This window comes from Lynx canadensis, chromosome D3 (genome assembly GCF_007474595.2).
Source record: "Lynx canadensis isolate LIC74 chromosome D3, mLynCan4.pri.v2, whole genome shotgun sequence".
Taxonomy (NCBI): Eukaryota; Metazoa; Chordata; class Mammalia; order Carnivora; family Felidae; genus Lynx; species Lynx canadensis.
The window spans coordinates 85,514,699-85,527,865 of record NC_044314.2 but is presented as its reverse complement, the minus strand read 5'-3'; the positions used below and the strand labels follow the sequence as shown (position 1 = coordinate 85,527,865).

The window sequence follows — 13,167 nt, the reverse complement described above, 5'->3', positions numbered from 1 at the left end:
TGGTTCCTTCTCTCAACCTGCTTAGGTGAGTCTGTGTCTGTCATCAAGCACACTGACCCTGTCCCAGACCCACGGGCCGTCAACCAAGATAAGAAGAACATGCTGTTTTCTGTAAGTACTTTGTCAAATGTAAAGATCAGGTCAAACACCTTTAAATTCTTTATCTGTATACCTAGAAAAGTAGATCTGTGTGAGAGAGGCTTAGCCTATAAAGATGTTTTTAAATGATGTGGATGATATCAGTATGTAGATCACAGGAAAAAGGTGTGTGTTTAGAAAGTAAGGAAATGTAGCAACAATAATAAGAGGTGAGTCTGAGTGAAAAGTAAAATGGATGTTCATTGTACACCAGTTTTTCTGTTAAATTTTTTTGAAATGAAAAGTTGAGAAATTGATAGGCTTTGCTTGTTTGGCATTTAAAATACTTCAAATGGTAGGTATTTGTATACGGGTTAGTATGGGAGCCTAGCCACTCCTAGTAAGTAAAGTGCTATAGGATTACAGTGAAAATCATGAAGTTGTATCACACCAGCACTGGGAAGTAAAGTGGGGTGGGGAGAGAGTGCTCCTACTTGATTTCATGATTTCTGAATGCCAGTGCTTGAGTGGAGGTCCTCAAGGTAGCTCACGGTGCTGGTGGCCCTGCTTGTTATAGGTGATCACAGTGGGGGCAGGGAGGTTGAGCTATTGGAGCCAGCTGTGGAGAATGCTTAGGGTTGAGGGCCGGATGGAGTCTGAAGAGTCAGGAACGCAGAGGGGTTAGAGCCCTGTTCCAGCCCAAAGCCAGTCTGCAGGCCAGGCTCAATATTATGAATAGAGTTTCCAGGGGCGAGTGGTCAGGGTGGAGCTTCCCTGGGCAAGTAGGAACTGCATGAAATGAGAAACAAGAAGAGCCAGACCATGCTGCCTGCATTGTCCAGGTTGGATGGCTAGTTCTCTGAGTAGCAGCAGCCACTGGAAGGCCCAGCAGAATATGAGAGTGTCTGGGTGCTCTAATAAATACCCACAGACTAGTAAACTGTTCTGAGTTCACTAGTCGGTGTTTAAGTTGGGTGCAGTGTTACTCTTCTAATCAGTTTCCTCTACTTCTGTTGTAGGGAACAAACATTGCTGCTGGCAAAGCCATGGGAGTGGTGGTGGCAACTGGAGTTAACACAGAAATCGGCAAGATCCGGGATGAGATGGTGGCAACAGAACAGGAGAGAACACCCCTCCAGCAGAAACTAGACGAGTTTGGGGAGCAGCTTTCCAAAGTCATATCCCTTATTTGCATTGCAGTCTGGATCATAAACATTGGGCACTTCAATGACCCAGTTCACGGAGGCTCCTGGATCAGGGGTGCTATTTACTACTTTAAAATTGCGGTGGCCCTGGCTGTGGCGGCCATTCCTGAAGGTCTGCCTGCTGTCATCACCACCTGCCTGGCTCTTGGAACTCGCAGAATGGCAAAGAAAAATGCCATTGTTCGAAGTCTCCCTTCTGTGGAAACCCTTGGTTGTACTTCTGTTATCTGCTCAGACAAGACTGGTACGCTTACGACGAACCAGATGTCAGTGTGCAGGGTAAGTGGGAGTGATTTAAGACTCTTTGCTGCTGGTGGTTGATTCATCCTAAGAATATGCCCTCATGTCATCAAAACCTTGGATTTGTAATTTGATACCTTTTAAAGTACTTTAAACAAATAGGGTTGTGTGTACAGCCTTAACCCAAGGTACTCTGATGCCTCAAAGGAATTTAGTCCTCTAATTCCTAAAACTAATTCATGAAATAAGGGTATCTGCATGGTTAACGTACTTACACTGGGGAAGGTAACTATAGACGGGCTGTAAATGTGTTAGGTGACTGCTCCATCACTGAGTGCATGTATGTTACTGAAACAGCCTTAAGAGAATTCTGTAAAGCAGCTAGTTCCCTACCTACCAGCCTAGCTAAACTTCTAACTTGTGTTTTCATAACACAGTGGATGAGACATGCTTTCTTGAAAGGCAAATAATTGCTTTGTTCTATGTTCATCCTTCTTTCTTAGGTTGTCTTGACCATCACTTGGGGGATAAAATAAGAAACTGTTTAAACTTGCCCTTAGAAAAGTAATAACTACAGAAATACTGATACAGCTGAATTAAGTTCTTTCCCTAGGTTTTATTTGAACAACTTTATACAAGTGAAAGTATAACTTTCCCAAAGGTACACAACTTGTAAAATACTGAGTGGACACCAAAGATGCTGTTTGGCTTGTTAAATATTGAGACAATCAGTAAAATGGTAAAACTGATTACAAAGAGCATTTGAGGAAGTACTCAATATTAGAATAGAATTGCTGTATGTTAGATTACAAAAACTGGTTAATATCCTATAGGGCACTGGCACCTGGATGGCTCAGTTGGGTAAGTGACCCGCCACTCTTGATTTCGGCTCAAGTCATGATCTCACGGTTTGTGGGTTTGAGCCCCGAGTCCAGCTCTGCACTGATAGTTGCGGAGCCTGCTTGGGATTCTCCCTCTCCCTCTCTGCTCCTCTCCCATGCTTGCACTCTCTCAAAATAAACAAATAAATAAACTTTTTAAAAAAGTAGTCACTAGGGCAGTGAAACTACAGTTTGTCTTTCCTGTAGGAGTATCCACAGCCTCCTGTAAGTAACGAGCTCTAAATAAATAAATAGCACAGTGGAACAGTGTTTTATATTTCTAGAATACTAATCTTTGAGCCTGTGAAGTAATGCTTCTGAATGACATTGAAGGGACTGTGGATATCCTGTTGGCCTTATTTCCAGGTTTTGGATAATGTTTTTTCGTATTAGAAATCATTTTTCTTCTAATACAATTAAACCCTTGGAATTTTTATCTTGCCAAATTGAAACTCATGATGATTTTTAGATACACAACTCCCCCCACACTCCCACCAACTCTTCGTGTAGTCCAGACCCCAATTTAGAATGAATGGACAGGTGTTTTGTCTCTTATGTGGTAATAAGCAGGGGTTTGACTCAGCTACCTAGGTTTACCTAGGTTTTCATGCCTTGGAACCAGAAAAGGTGTAAACTGGCTAATAGCTAGTTGTCAACTAATTTCAAACTGTGGGAGCAAATCAGATTTCAAACTAAGAATAAAACAGAGTCTGTAATAAAAGATTTTTGTTTTTATATTTTCTCTTAGCTGGTGTAAGATGTTTTCTTCCATTAAACAGCGTAGCCTGCCTCTTTGTTCTGTTGTACCTCTGTGACAGAAAGCTGATGCTAATCTGTATTCTATGGGAGGTTTCTTGCAGCAGGTTGCATAACTGCCCTTGACTTAGAAATACTTCCATCATGCAGTTCCTATATGGTTTACTTGCTTGTAATCTACCATGCCCACTTGCATTCAGATTTACTTAATGTGAACTAAAATTCTGAATATCTTAGAATATTTTGGACTGTGGTATAAACTGAAAGTCTCACTTTTTTAAACTGTATCATTAAAGAAATGACATGGTGTGTGGTAATAATGTCAACTTATGATGTTGCTAAGTGCACTTAGTTTTTCACATTGTGACTTTATGAATCCTGGTAGTCCTGCTCAAGAGGTTTAAAAACTCAGGCCCTAAGAAGTTAAGTGATATGTCTGGGGGTCACACAGCTTCTAATAAAAGGGTAAAAAAAGGGTAAAGTTGGGTTTTTTATAGGAGAGATGGGTAGTTAAACCTAGTCCTCTGTCTTCCACTTAATAATTATATAACCTTGAGCACTTGTTTAACCTCTCTGGTCCTTTGTTCCTCTTCTGTAAAATGTCAAACATATTTGGAAGGAGCCATTTGACAAGCTTCCTTTTTTTAGTTGTTGTATCTGTTAGAAAAAAATGTAGGCGTCACTGATACTGCTGCATGTGATCTTGGACATGAATCTTTTCCTCATTTAACACTGGTTGCGTATGTTTGAATTAGAACCTTTTTTATCAGGAGTCATCACAGTTTTAAATCCTCTTATATAATTTCATTTAAAAAAAAAAGACATATGTCTTGTTCGTGGCTCTAGTTCCGTTCCAGGGTTAATTTATATCTAAATAGCTTTTGAAATGAAGCTTTTTGGGCGCCTGGCTGGCTCAGTCAGTAGAGCATGTGACTCTTGATCTTGAGGTTGTGAGTTCGAACCCCGTGTAGGGTGTAGAGTTTAAAAAAAAAAAAAGAGAAATGTGGGGCGCCTGGGTGGCTCAGTCGGTTAAGCATCCAACTTCAGCTCAGGTTATGATCTCACAGTTCATGAGTTCAAGCCCCGCATTGGGCACTGCGCTAACAGTGCAGAACCTGCTTGGGATTCTTTCTCCTGTCTGTGCCCCTACCCTGCTTGCATGCTCTCTCTCTCAAAATAAATTTTTAAAAAAATATTAAAAAAAAAAAAAGATAAAACTTTCAGAACTTAAAAGTTTGTCCTATATAACAAGCAAAAATCTTGTGAGGCAAAAATAAGTTATTTTAATTTTTTTTTTTAATGTTTATTTTTGAGAGACAGTGCTAGTGAGGGAGAGGCAGAGAGAGGAGACACAGAATCCGAAGCAGGCTCCAGGCTCCGAGCTGTCAGCACAGAGCCCGATTCAGGGCTTGAACCCATGAACCGTGAGATCATGACCAGAACCGAAGTTGGATGCTTAACCAACTGAGCCACCCAGGCGCCCCTAAAAAAAAGTTACTTTAAAATAAGCATGAACCATTTTTGTTACTGAATCTGAGTTGAGATTCTCTGAAAAGATACCTTAAAGCACTATGTGGCTCTTTTTAAACTTGAGTTTAGTAGTTTTAAATTATTGTAAATGGTTTGATTATATATTTAAAATTTTTTTAATGTTTATTTTTGAGAGAGAGACAGAGTGAAAGCAGGGGAGGGGCAGAGAGAGGGGGAGACACAGAGAATCTGGAGCAGGCTCTAGGCTCTGAGTTGTTAACACAGAGCCTAGTGCAGGGCTTGAACTCACGAACCGAGAGATCATGCCCTGAGCTGAAGTCAGACACTTAACTGGCTGAGCCACCTAGGCACCCCGTTTTCTTCTTCCTGTCTCTCCTCTCTCACTCTTTCCTTCTTTCCTTCCTTCCTTCCTTCCTTCCTTCCTTCCTTCCTTCCTTCCTTCCTCTTCCTTTTTTAATGTTTTATTTGTTTTGAGAGAGCGCGCATAAGGGGAGGGGTGGGGGTGGGGGGCACGGGAGAAAATCACAAGCAGGCTCCAAGTTGTTAGTGCAGAGCCTGACTATAGGGCTTGATCCCACAAATGGCAAGATCATGACCTGAGCTGAAATCAAGTCAGACAACCAACTGAGCTACCCGGCCGCCCCTGGTCATGTTCTTAATTGTTCATATTTCAGAGGCATTTTGGCACCATAAAGTATAGTTGAAGTAGCACTTTGTGTTTTTGTTCTGTGCTTTATGAGAAGGTGTTATAGTTTCAATTTGCATGAAAACACAAGTCTACATCTGAGTCTTCCAAACCGGGCTTCTAAATCATGATTGAAAAGCAAACCGAGGGGGGCTGGGGGAACCTGATCTTTAAGACACTAGCTCATGTCACTGTAAAATTAAGAATCCTTTCCTAAGCATGCTTCTGTCTGTGTTCCCTTGGTGATGTCAGTTCAGTCAGTTCTGCAGGCTCCTTACTGTGCACATGGAGTTATGCAGCTTCATAGAAAATGAGCTATTGCCACAATAAAAATAAGTGGGAAGGAGGAGAGAAGTGATTTGTCTTATTTTACTCAGGGAATGTTTATGCAGCTCTGAAATGTGAGTTTATTCTTCCCAGGCTTTTACTATTAGCTCCCAGGGATGACTACCTAATATTACTTTCTCAGCCAGCCATTTGAAATTGGGAATTCGGAGTCCTCTGAAGACTACTGCTGTGTCTTTGGAATTGAATGACCTGGAGTCCTCATAACTTACATTTCATGTGGGTTGTCTTCTGTGTCTTTGGTGCCCCTGTTGTTTATTTATTCAGCACCTCTGTGATACTGTTTTTCAGACTCTTGGATGGATGGGGGAGGCAATCCTAAATAGCATCTAGTTGGAATAAGGAAAAATCTGATGCTGAGGTTCAGTTCATAAGTTTCATTAAAATTGTTTTCTTCCATGAGAAATGCTTTTTGTCTTAGCAGAGATTATTTTTTTCTGGCACATTTTAAACACTTGACACTTTTTTTTCTGTAGATGTTCATTCTGGACAAGGTTGAGGGGGATACTTGTTCCCTTAATGAGTTTACCATAACTGGGTCAACATATGCACCTATTGGAGAAGTGTGAGTAAACCCACCTTATCATTTAAAGGATCCGTTGTAGCAGTTTGGTACTTGTATAGATTTAAGAGAAAACAGGTTATAAGTCAGTGACTTTTTTCATTTTTATTTAGCTCTGCTTTAGAGCCTGATTTTTCAGCTGGTTTGTTCTGTATTGATACCTGTGGTGGAAGAATTTCATTAATTAAGAACTTCTGGTCTTTACTGGTTGATTCCTAATATCAAAGACACATTCTGTTGTCTCCAGCATCAGATTTCTAAGAACCATCACTCAAATTCTTTTCAATACTTGCCAGGCTGTTGCCCACAAAATTATATTACAAATTAAATAAAAATCAATAGAGATGACCACATTATGCTCTAAAAGTGTTTTTCTTCTTTTGATAGGCATAAAGATGATAAACCAGTGAAATGTCATCAATATGATGGTCTTGTGGAATTGGCAACAATTTGTGCTCTTTGTAATGATTCTGCATTGGATTACAATGAGGTAAGGCTCCTCATAAATGAAAAAGTAGACCTGGCTCAAAGGTGGGGTGGGTGGAATAAAAATCCAGCCTTCCTTCCTCTGGAAAGTAACAGTTTTCTGATTTTATTTCCTCTTTCCATTTTATCCGAGTCAGCATGACCTAGTCAAAGAAAGCTGAGAGCCTTTCATATATCCTCTGAGTGTTGCAGTCACTTTTAAACTAAGAGGATGTATGCGATGTTTCCTTTGGCTTATAGTGTGGCTACCAAAAGTGAAGAAAACTTAGGAGAGGAAATGTTTTCCTGAAAGTAGAGGGTATTAATCTTGTTTTTTAAGATGGGTAGTATTATATCCTTGAGGATGAGCTGAGGCTTAGAGGGCTGTTTTGATGATGATGATGATGATGATGATGATGATGATGATGATAAAATAATATAAAATTTAAACAGTAGACCTTTTTTTCCTCCCTTTTTACTTACAGATTAACCCACTGGTTTCTAAAAGACAAGCCAGTCTCCATCAGAACCTGAATGTGAACTCTGTAGAATGATAAATAATGACATGCAATTTCACATACTATGAAAGTTGTTTGAATTAATACTATGACTATTGGCTTCTCATAGTTAAAGGAAATAAAAAATATAGTTATTAGAATAAGATAAAATGTGCTTTGAGTGTATTTTTGTCTGCCTCATTTGCTCCAGAGTAGGATAAAAACAGCCCCGACAATAATGGTGCAACGAAAGACAAGCTCTCCTCTGATGGGAAGTCTTTATTGATGAAAAACTTATTCACTGCTTTTTCACTTTATGCTTTTAACCAATACAGGCAAAGGGCGTGTATGAAAAAGTTGGGGAAGCTACAGAGACTGCTCTCACTTGCCTAGTAGAGAAGATGAATGTATTTGATACCGAATTGAAGGGTCTTTCTAAAATAGAAAGAGCAAATGCCTGCAACTCGGTCAGTATTGAAGCGTGGGGTGTTGTGTGCACTGTCTTTCGTTCCCCGCCCTCTTGGACAACTAGGTAGATTCATACCTTTCTCCTCAAACTGGCGGCATCTCCTTCTCTCATTTGCTCTCTGGTACAATGATCTGGCTACCTGTCTGACCAAGAAAATAGAAACAATCACTAGATAATTTCCATATGCAGCTGTCTGCACCTGTAAGCTCTACCTCCTCTCCCGTGGCACTGCGAGCAATCTGTCATCCTTGCTCCTGTCAGAACCCCCTGCCCTTTGTGCCATGAGTCCCGACTTCTCTCTCCTGCACTATCCATTTTCCATCTCTGGTAGATCCTCATCGGCACAGGACAGAGTAGTATGTTTTTTATCTTAAAACTTTCTTTTTTTTTTGTTTCCCCCTTTAGCACTCTGCTTCTTTTCTTTTCTAGTAAAATTTCTCAAAGTAGCTGTTTTAATGTATTCTCTTGTTTCACTTTTCTGATTTTCTCCAGTGCACTCCAGTCAAGTTCTTTTTTTTTTTTTTTTTTAAGTTTATTTTGTGAGAGAGAGAGTGCATGTGCAATCTGAGGAGGGGAGAGAGGGAGAGAGTATCCCAAGCAGGCTATACAATGCCAAAGCAGAGCCCGATGCAGGGCTTAAACTCACGAACCGTGAGATTGTGACCTGAGCCGAAGTCAGACACTTGACTGAGCCACCCAGATGCCCCTCCGGTCAAGTTTTTTAAGCATTTTGGTGAGCACACCAATGTCAGGCTGTGAAAGGGTCCATCCAGTCCAGTCTGGCATTCACAGACAGGGAAACTGAGGCCTGCAGTGATGAGCATAGTTTCACAGGGTGAGGCAGAACTGGACTCCTTCTCTAGCACCCTCTCTTTGCATCATTTTATCTCCTTTATATTATCAAGAAAACAAAGCTCACACCAGAATTAAGGCCCTCCCCACTGTGACATGATCCACACTCCACCATTAGCAATCTCATAGTCACAAGGGTCCTGGGCAGCTCCTGTGGCATCCATAAAATGGGAGATGTCCTGGTCTCCATTTTAGAGCCCTCACTCTCACACTGGCAGTGAGCTGGGGTGGGATAAAGGGGGCAGAGGGGCATCCTTGCAAAACCACATTGTCTGACAGCTCTATTAGTTGGTTCGACTAAGTCCCTCAGAGGCAACCTTCACAGAGACTGAGGGTTAGAACTGTTTGATTCTAGACCTGTAACCACTCGATAAAGGGAAACAAGTAGTATGGAGCTTACAAGCAGTGTATTAACTGTCATTTTGACGGGACGTAAGGGCAAGGCTGTCTGTTCTCTTGTCTGCAGACTAAGCCATTTCTTGATCCATGGCTGCCTCGTTTTTTTTGTCAGCAGCTGAGCGAGGAGATCAGTAATGACTGTCATGGGGGCTCCTTCACCGAAAATTTCCAGATCTGAACTCATGCCAGTCTCCGGCCCCTAGAAAGCAGGAACCTGTTGTAGTTCAGAGAGGAAGTGGGCAGAACCCAGCTTTTTAAGGCCTAATGGACTATCCTGATGCTGTTAGAAATGGCTGTATTCTTCTCTCCACCCAGGATGTATCTGGTGCCTAGATCTACACCTAAGAATCACTACTCATTCCTTCAGTCTTTCTAGAGCATTTGGTGAAAATGCTTAATGGAAACTAAACACGTAAATACATACGAGTCAAATAATGCAGAATTCAGTGATGGTCTTTTTCTGCTTGAGGCAGCTCTGGCTGAGAGGATGACCATAGTCCACCCAGCCTGGCAGAGAACCCACAGATGTCTGTCCACTCATCACTGCCCACATTGGATGCTGAGGTTCTTGAGGATTTCTGCAATTACTAGCTTTGTATCTGAGTGGGGGATGGGGGAGGATCAGTGTAATTCACATAATTGAATAAAGACAGAAAACCATAAGATCATTTAAGTAGATACAGAAAGGGCATCTGGTAAAATTTGTGTTCATGATAAAAACTCCACAAACCTGGGCACCTAGGTGGCTCAGTCGGTTAAGCTTCCAACTCTTGATTTCAGCTCAGGTCATGATCTTAGTTTGTGAGATAGAGCGTGGAGCCTGCTTGTGGTGGTTCTCTCCCCATCCCTTGCTGACTTGCTCACTCTCTCAAAATAAACTACAAAAACAAAACAAAAACAATTCAGCAAACCTGTCTTCAAGTTGAAGGTATATTTACACAGAGTCTGTACTAATGTCATACTTAGTAGCGACAAAAAATTTTCTGCTCTCAATGTTTCTATTCAGTATTGTCCCAGCAGCCCCAGTCAACGCAATAAGACAAGAAAAAGAAATCAAAGGTATAAAAATTAGAAAGGCTAGTGTAGGTCACCTGGGTGGGTCAATGGGTTAAGCATCCGACTTTGGCTCAGGTCATGATCTCACAGTTCGTGGGTTCGAGCCCTGCGTCAGGCTCTGTGCTGACAGCTAAGCCCGGAACCTGCTTCAAATTCTGTGTCTCCCTCTTTCTCTGCCCCTCCCCTACTCATGCTCTCTCTCAAAAATAAACATTAAAAAAATTTTTTTACTGTTAAAAAGGTACAGTGTATGTTGTAGATAACATGGTTGTGTACACAACGCAACAGTGTCTGAATCCAAAGAGTCATTTTCAGTCCTCATTTACCTGAGCTGTTGGTCTCTCCCTCCGTGAAACATTCCTTCACTTGTTCTCCTCCCTCCCATCCCTCTGCCAACTCCTTGGCTGGATCTTACACATATGACCGGGGGTGGGGAGGCCCCAGAGCCCAGTCCTCAACCTTTTCTGTCTTCAGTTACTTCCATGAGCTCTTCTGGTCAGTGTGCTGGCGTCTAATGTGCAGGCTCCCTAAAGCTATTTAGAATAAAGAGAACAATGGCTTTTCAGGTGCTTAGTAGCCACATAGGACAGCTACATGAACAGCTCCCATAGAACATTTCCATCACAGTAGACACTTCTGTGGGGCAGCAGTGCTGTGGACCAACCATTCCTGCCCATGGTTGCCATCATCTCTCTTAGATTATTTGTACTAAATGGTGCTCCTTGTCCCCCTTCAACTGCGAGAGCCTGAAACCCTCCATCATCTTCCCATTTTCACTTGCTATAAAAGCCAATTGCCTTAAAGTGACTTTCAAAGTCCTACAACCTGCTTCTGTCCTCCCACACCTACTCCCCCCCCACCCCCTGCCCACCGGCCATTACACTTCTCTCTCTTTCTTGCGACTCTTCCAGCTATATGGCCCGGAGGCTCCTTGAACATGCCAGGTCATGCCAGCCTGCACTTCGGCACTCTCAGCTCACACATCCTTCACATTTTTACTCAAACTCTGCCTTCTTCTGACTACTTTATGTAAAATTGCAACCTATACATACACAAATTTTCTATCTCCCTTCCTTGCCTTATCTAAACATTTTTTCCTCCATAGCATTTACTATATGTGCATTTACCTTCTAGTGTGTCTTTCCCAAATGAGAGGGCAAGTTTAAACTTCATGAGGGTGAGAACTTGTTCGCTGTCCATGGCTAAACCCCAACACCTGTCACAGAATAGGCGCTTAGTGAACATTTGTTGACCAAGTGAAAAATATTCAGAAATTGTTACCCAGTAGTATTCCATGCGTGTTCTCTTTTCAGGTCATAAAGCAGTTAATGAAAAAAGAATTTACTCTCGAGTTTTCGCGCGATAGAAAATCAATGTCAGTTTACTGTACACCAAACAAACCAAGCCGGACATCGATGAGCAAAATGTTTGTGAAGGCAAGTACAGCAGATTGCAGTTGAGATGTTCTTTCCAGGATTAGGATCCTGGGTGAGCCCAGTAAGTACAGTTCCTGATCTAAATCTGTAACATTTCCAGGGCGCTCCCGAAGGTGTCATTGACAGGTGCACCCACATTCGGGTTGGAAGTACCAAAGTCCCTATGACCCCTGGAGTCAAACAGAAGGTCATGTCTGTCATCAGGGAATGGGGTAGTGGCAGCGACACACTGCGGTGCCTGGCTCTGGCCACTCATGACAACCCACTGAGAAGAGAAGAAATGAACCTTGAGGACTCTGCCAACTTTATCAAATATGAGGTTAGCTAACAAAATGCTCCTTCCCCCACACCCTGCACACTCATTGTGTTCAAACAGTGCTCCTTCAGTAAAAGGTCAAATGAGTCTTGCTTTTGCCAAGAAAGAGGTGTGGTTATTTGTTTTTCTGCAGGCCAAATGCCCCACCATTCTAATTCGGCGTGCTGCTTCCAGCATGCCTAGTTAACAGTTTAATACAGGTCTGTTGCTTTCGAGGTAGGAAAGTCCAGACTTGAGCCAAAGAAACTTGTAAAAATGATTTTGCAACTCTTAAGTAAATTAAGATGTTTTAAAAATAGGGAATATTTTTTTAAACATTCGTTAGTTACTGAAGGTCAAAATATCCAAGTTGAGAGATTTCTTCTACTCCTCTGCTCATAGTAGAGCTCTTTAATTCTGGGTGTGTGACTTCCTGAAGCACTGATCGAGAGGAATTAGGAAGAACTGGTCCTCTGGGCCAGAAGAGTGGCCAGTATCAAAATGCTCTTACTCCTTAGTATGTTTTTTTCTTCCTTTCAGGATATTATCCTGAAAGTTAAAGGATGATTTGGTTCAAGAAGGTAGTGATGTTTTTTATTCCTTTTTGGTTCATTGGAAGAAATACTATTCCTCATTGGATTTATATCTGTATGAATGTTAATCTTAGATAAGAGTCACAGCTACAGAATTTACCATAGGAAAATGGGAGAGGCCTTTGCTCTTTATGTATAACTGGTCCTTGTTTTACATTAGGGGAGAAACTAGAACTTCCTGTTTTAACGTAAGATGATTCTTTTGCTGTAGACTAATCTGACTTTCGTTGGCTGTGTGGGCATGCTGGACCCTCCAAGAATTGAAGTGGCCTCTTCTGTGAAGCTTTGCCGGCAAGCAGGCATCCGGGTGATCATGATCACAGGGGACAACAAAGGCACTGCTGTGGCCATCTGTCGCCGCATTGGCATCTTTGGGCAGGACGAGGATGTGACGTCAAAGGCTTTTACGGGTCGGGAGTTTGATGAGCTCAGTCCTTCAGCCCAGAGAGATGCCTGCTTGAATGCCCGCTGTTTTGCTCGAGTTGAGCCTTCCCACAAGTCAAAAATTGTAGAGTTTCTTCAGTCTTTTGATGAGATTACAGCTATGGTGAGTACCTTTGGACTCATGCTACACAGATACAGCAAGTTGTAATTTTGACTGTTAAATTTTTAGTAACAGCTCCCAAATTCGGAATATCTTGATTTTTGTCATGATCAGAGCTGTTTCTCTAGGGTTCTGTTAACCAGTAGTTGGCATGCTATGTACTGTTACCTTCAGGGAAGATTCTAGACTAGTTTACGATGTTGAAGTATGCCTTCTGAATCAGTCACAGGGAAATATGTGGTGATATCTAGTCTTTGTCTTGGTTAAAGTATACACGTTATCTCAAGTTTTCTAAAAATTGATTCAGGACTGAACTCC

General features: G+C 41.8%; 1 protein-coding gene across 2 annotated transcripts in view; it reads left to right on the top strand.

Annotated features, from left to right (window-relative positions):
- Positions 1–13,167, top strand: part of ATP2A2 (ATPase sarcoplasmic/endoplasmic reticulum Ca2+ transporting 2) — a 58,861-nt gene that overhangs the window by 36,274 nt on the left and 9,420 nt on the right. For both annotated transcript variants that reach the window (XR_003973280.1, XM_030336707.1), the window contains exons 7-14: positions 26–111; positions 1,098–1,562; positions 6,158–6,246; positions 6,631–6,733; positions 7,541–7,672; positions 11,295–11,417; positions 11,518–11,736; positions 12,517–12,852. Coding sequence is in view for 1 of the 2 variants with exons in the window: in XM_030336707.1 (XP_030192567.1) it covers positions 26–111; positions 1,098–1,562; positions 6,158–6,246; positions 6,631–6,733; positions 7,541–7,672; positions 11,295–11,417; positions 11,518–11,736; positions 12,517–12,852 (1,553 nt within the window). In the remaining variant the exon portion in view is untranslated. The remainder of the gene's footprint in view (positions 1–25; positions 112–1,097; positions 1,563–6,157; positions 6,247–6,630; positions 6,734–7,540; positions 7,673–11,294; positions 11,418–11,517; positions 11,737–12,516; positions 12,853–13,167) is intronic.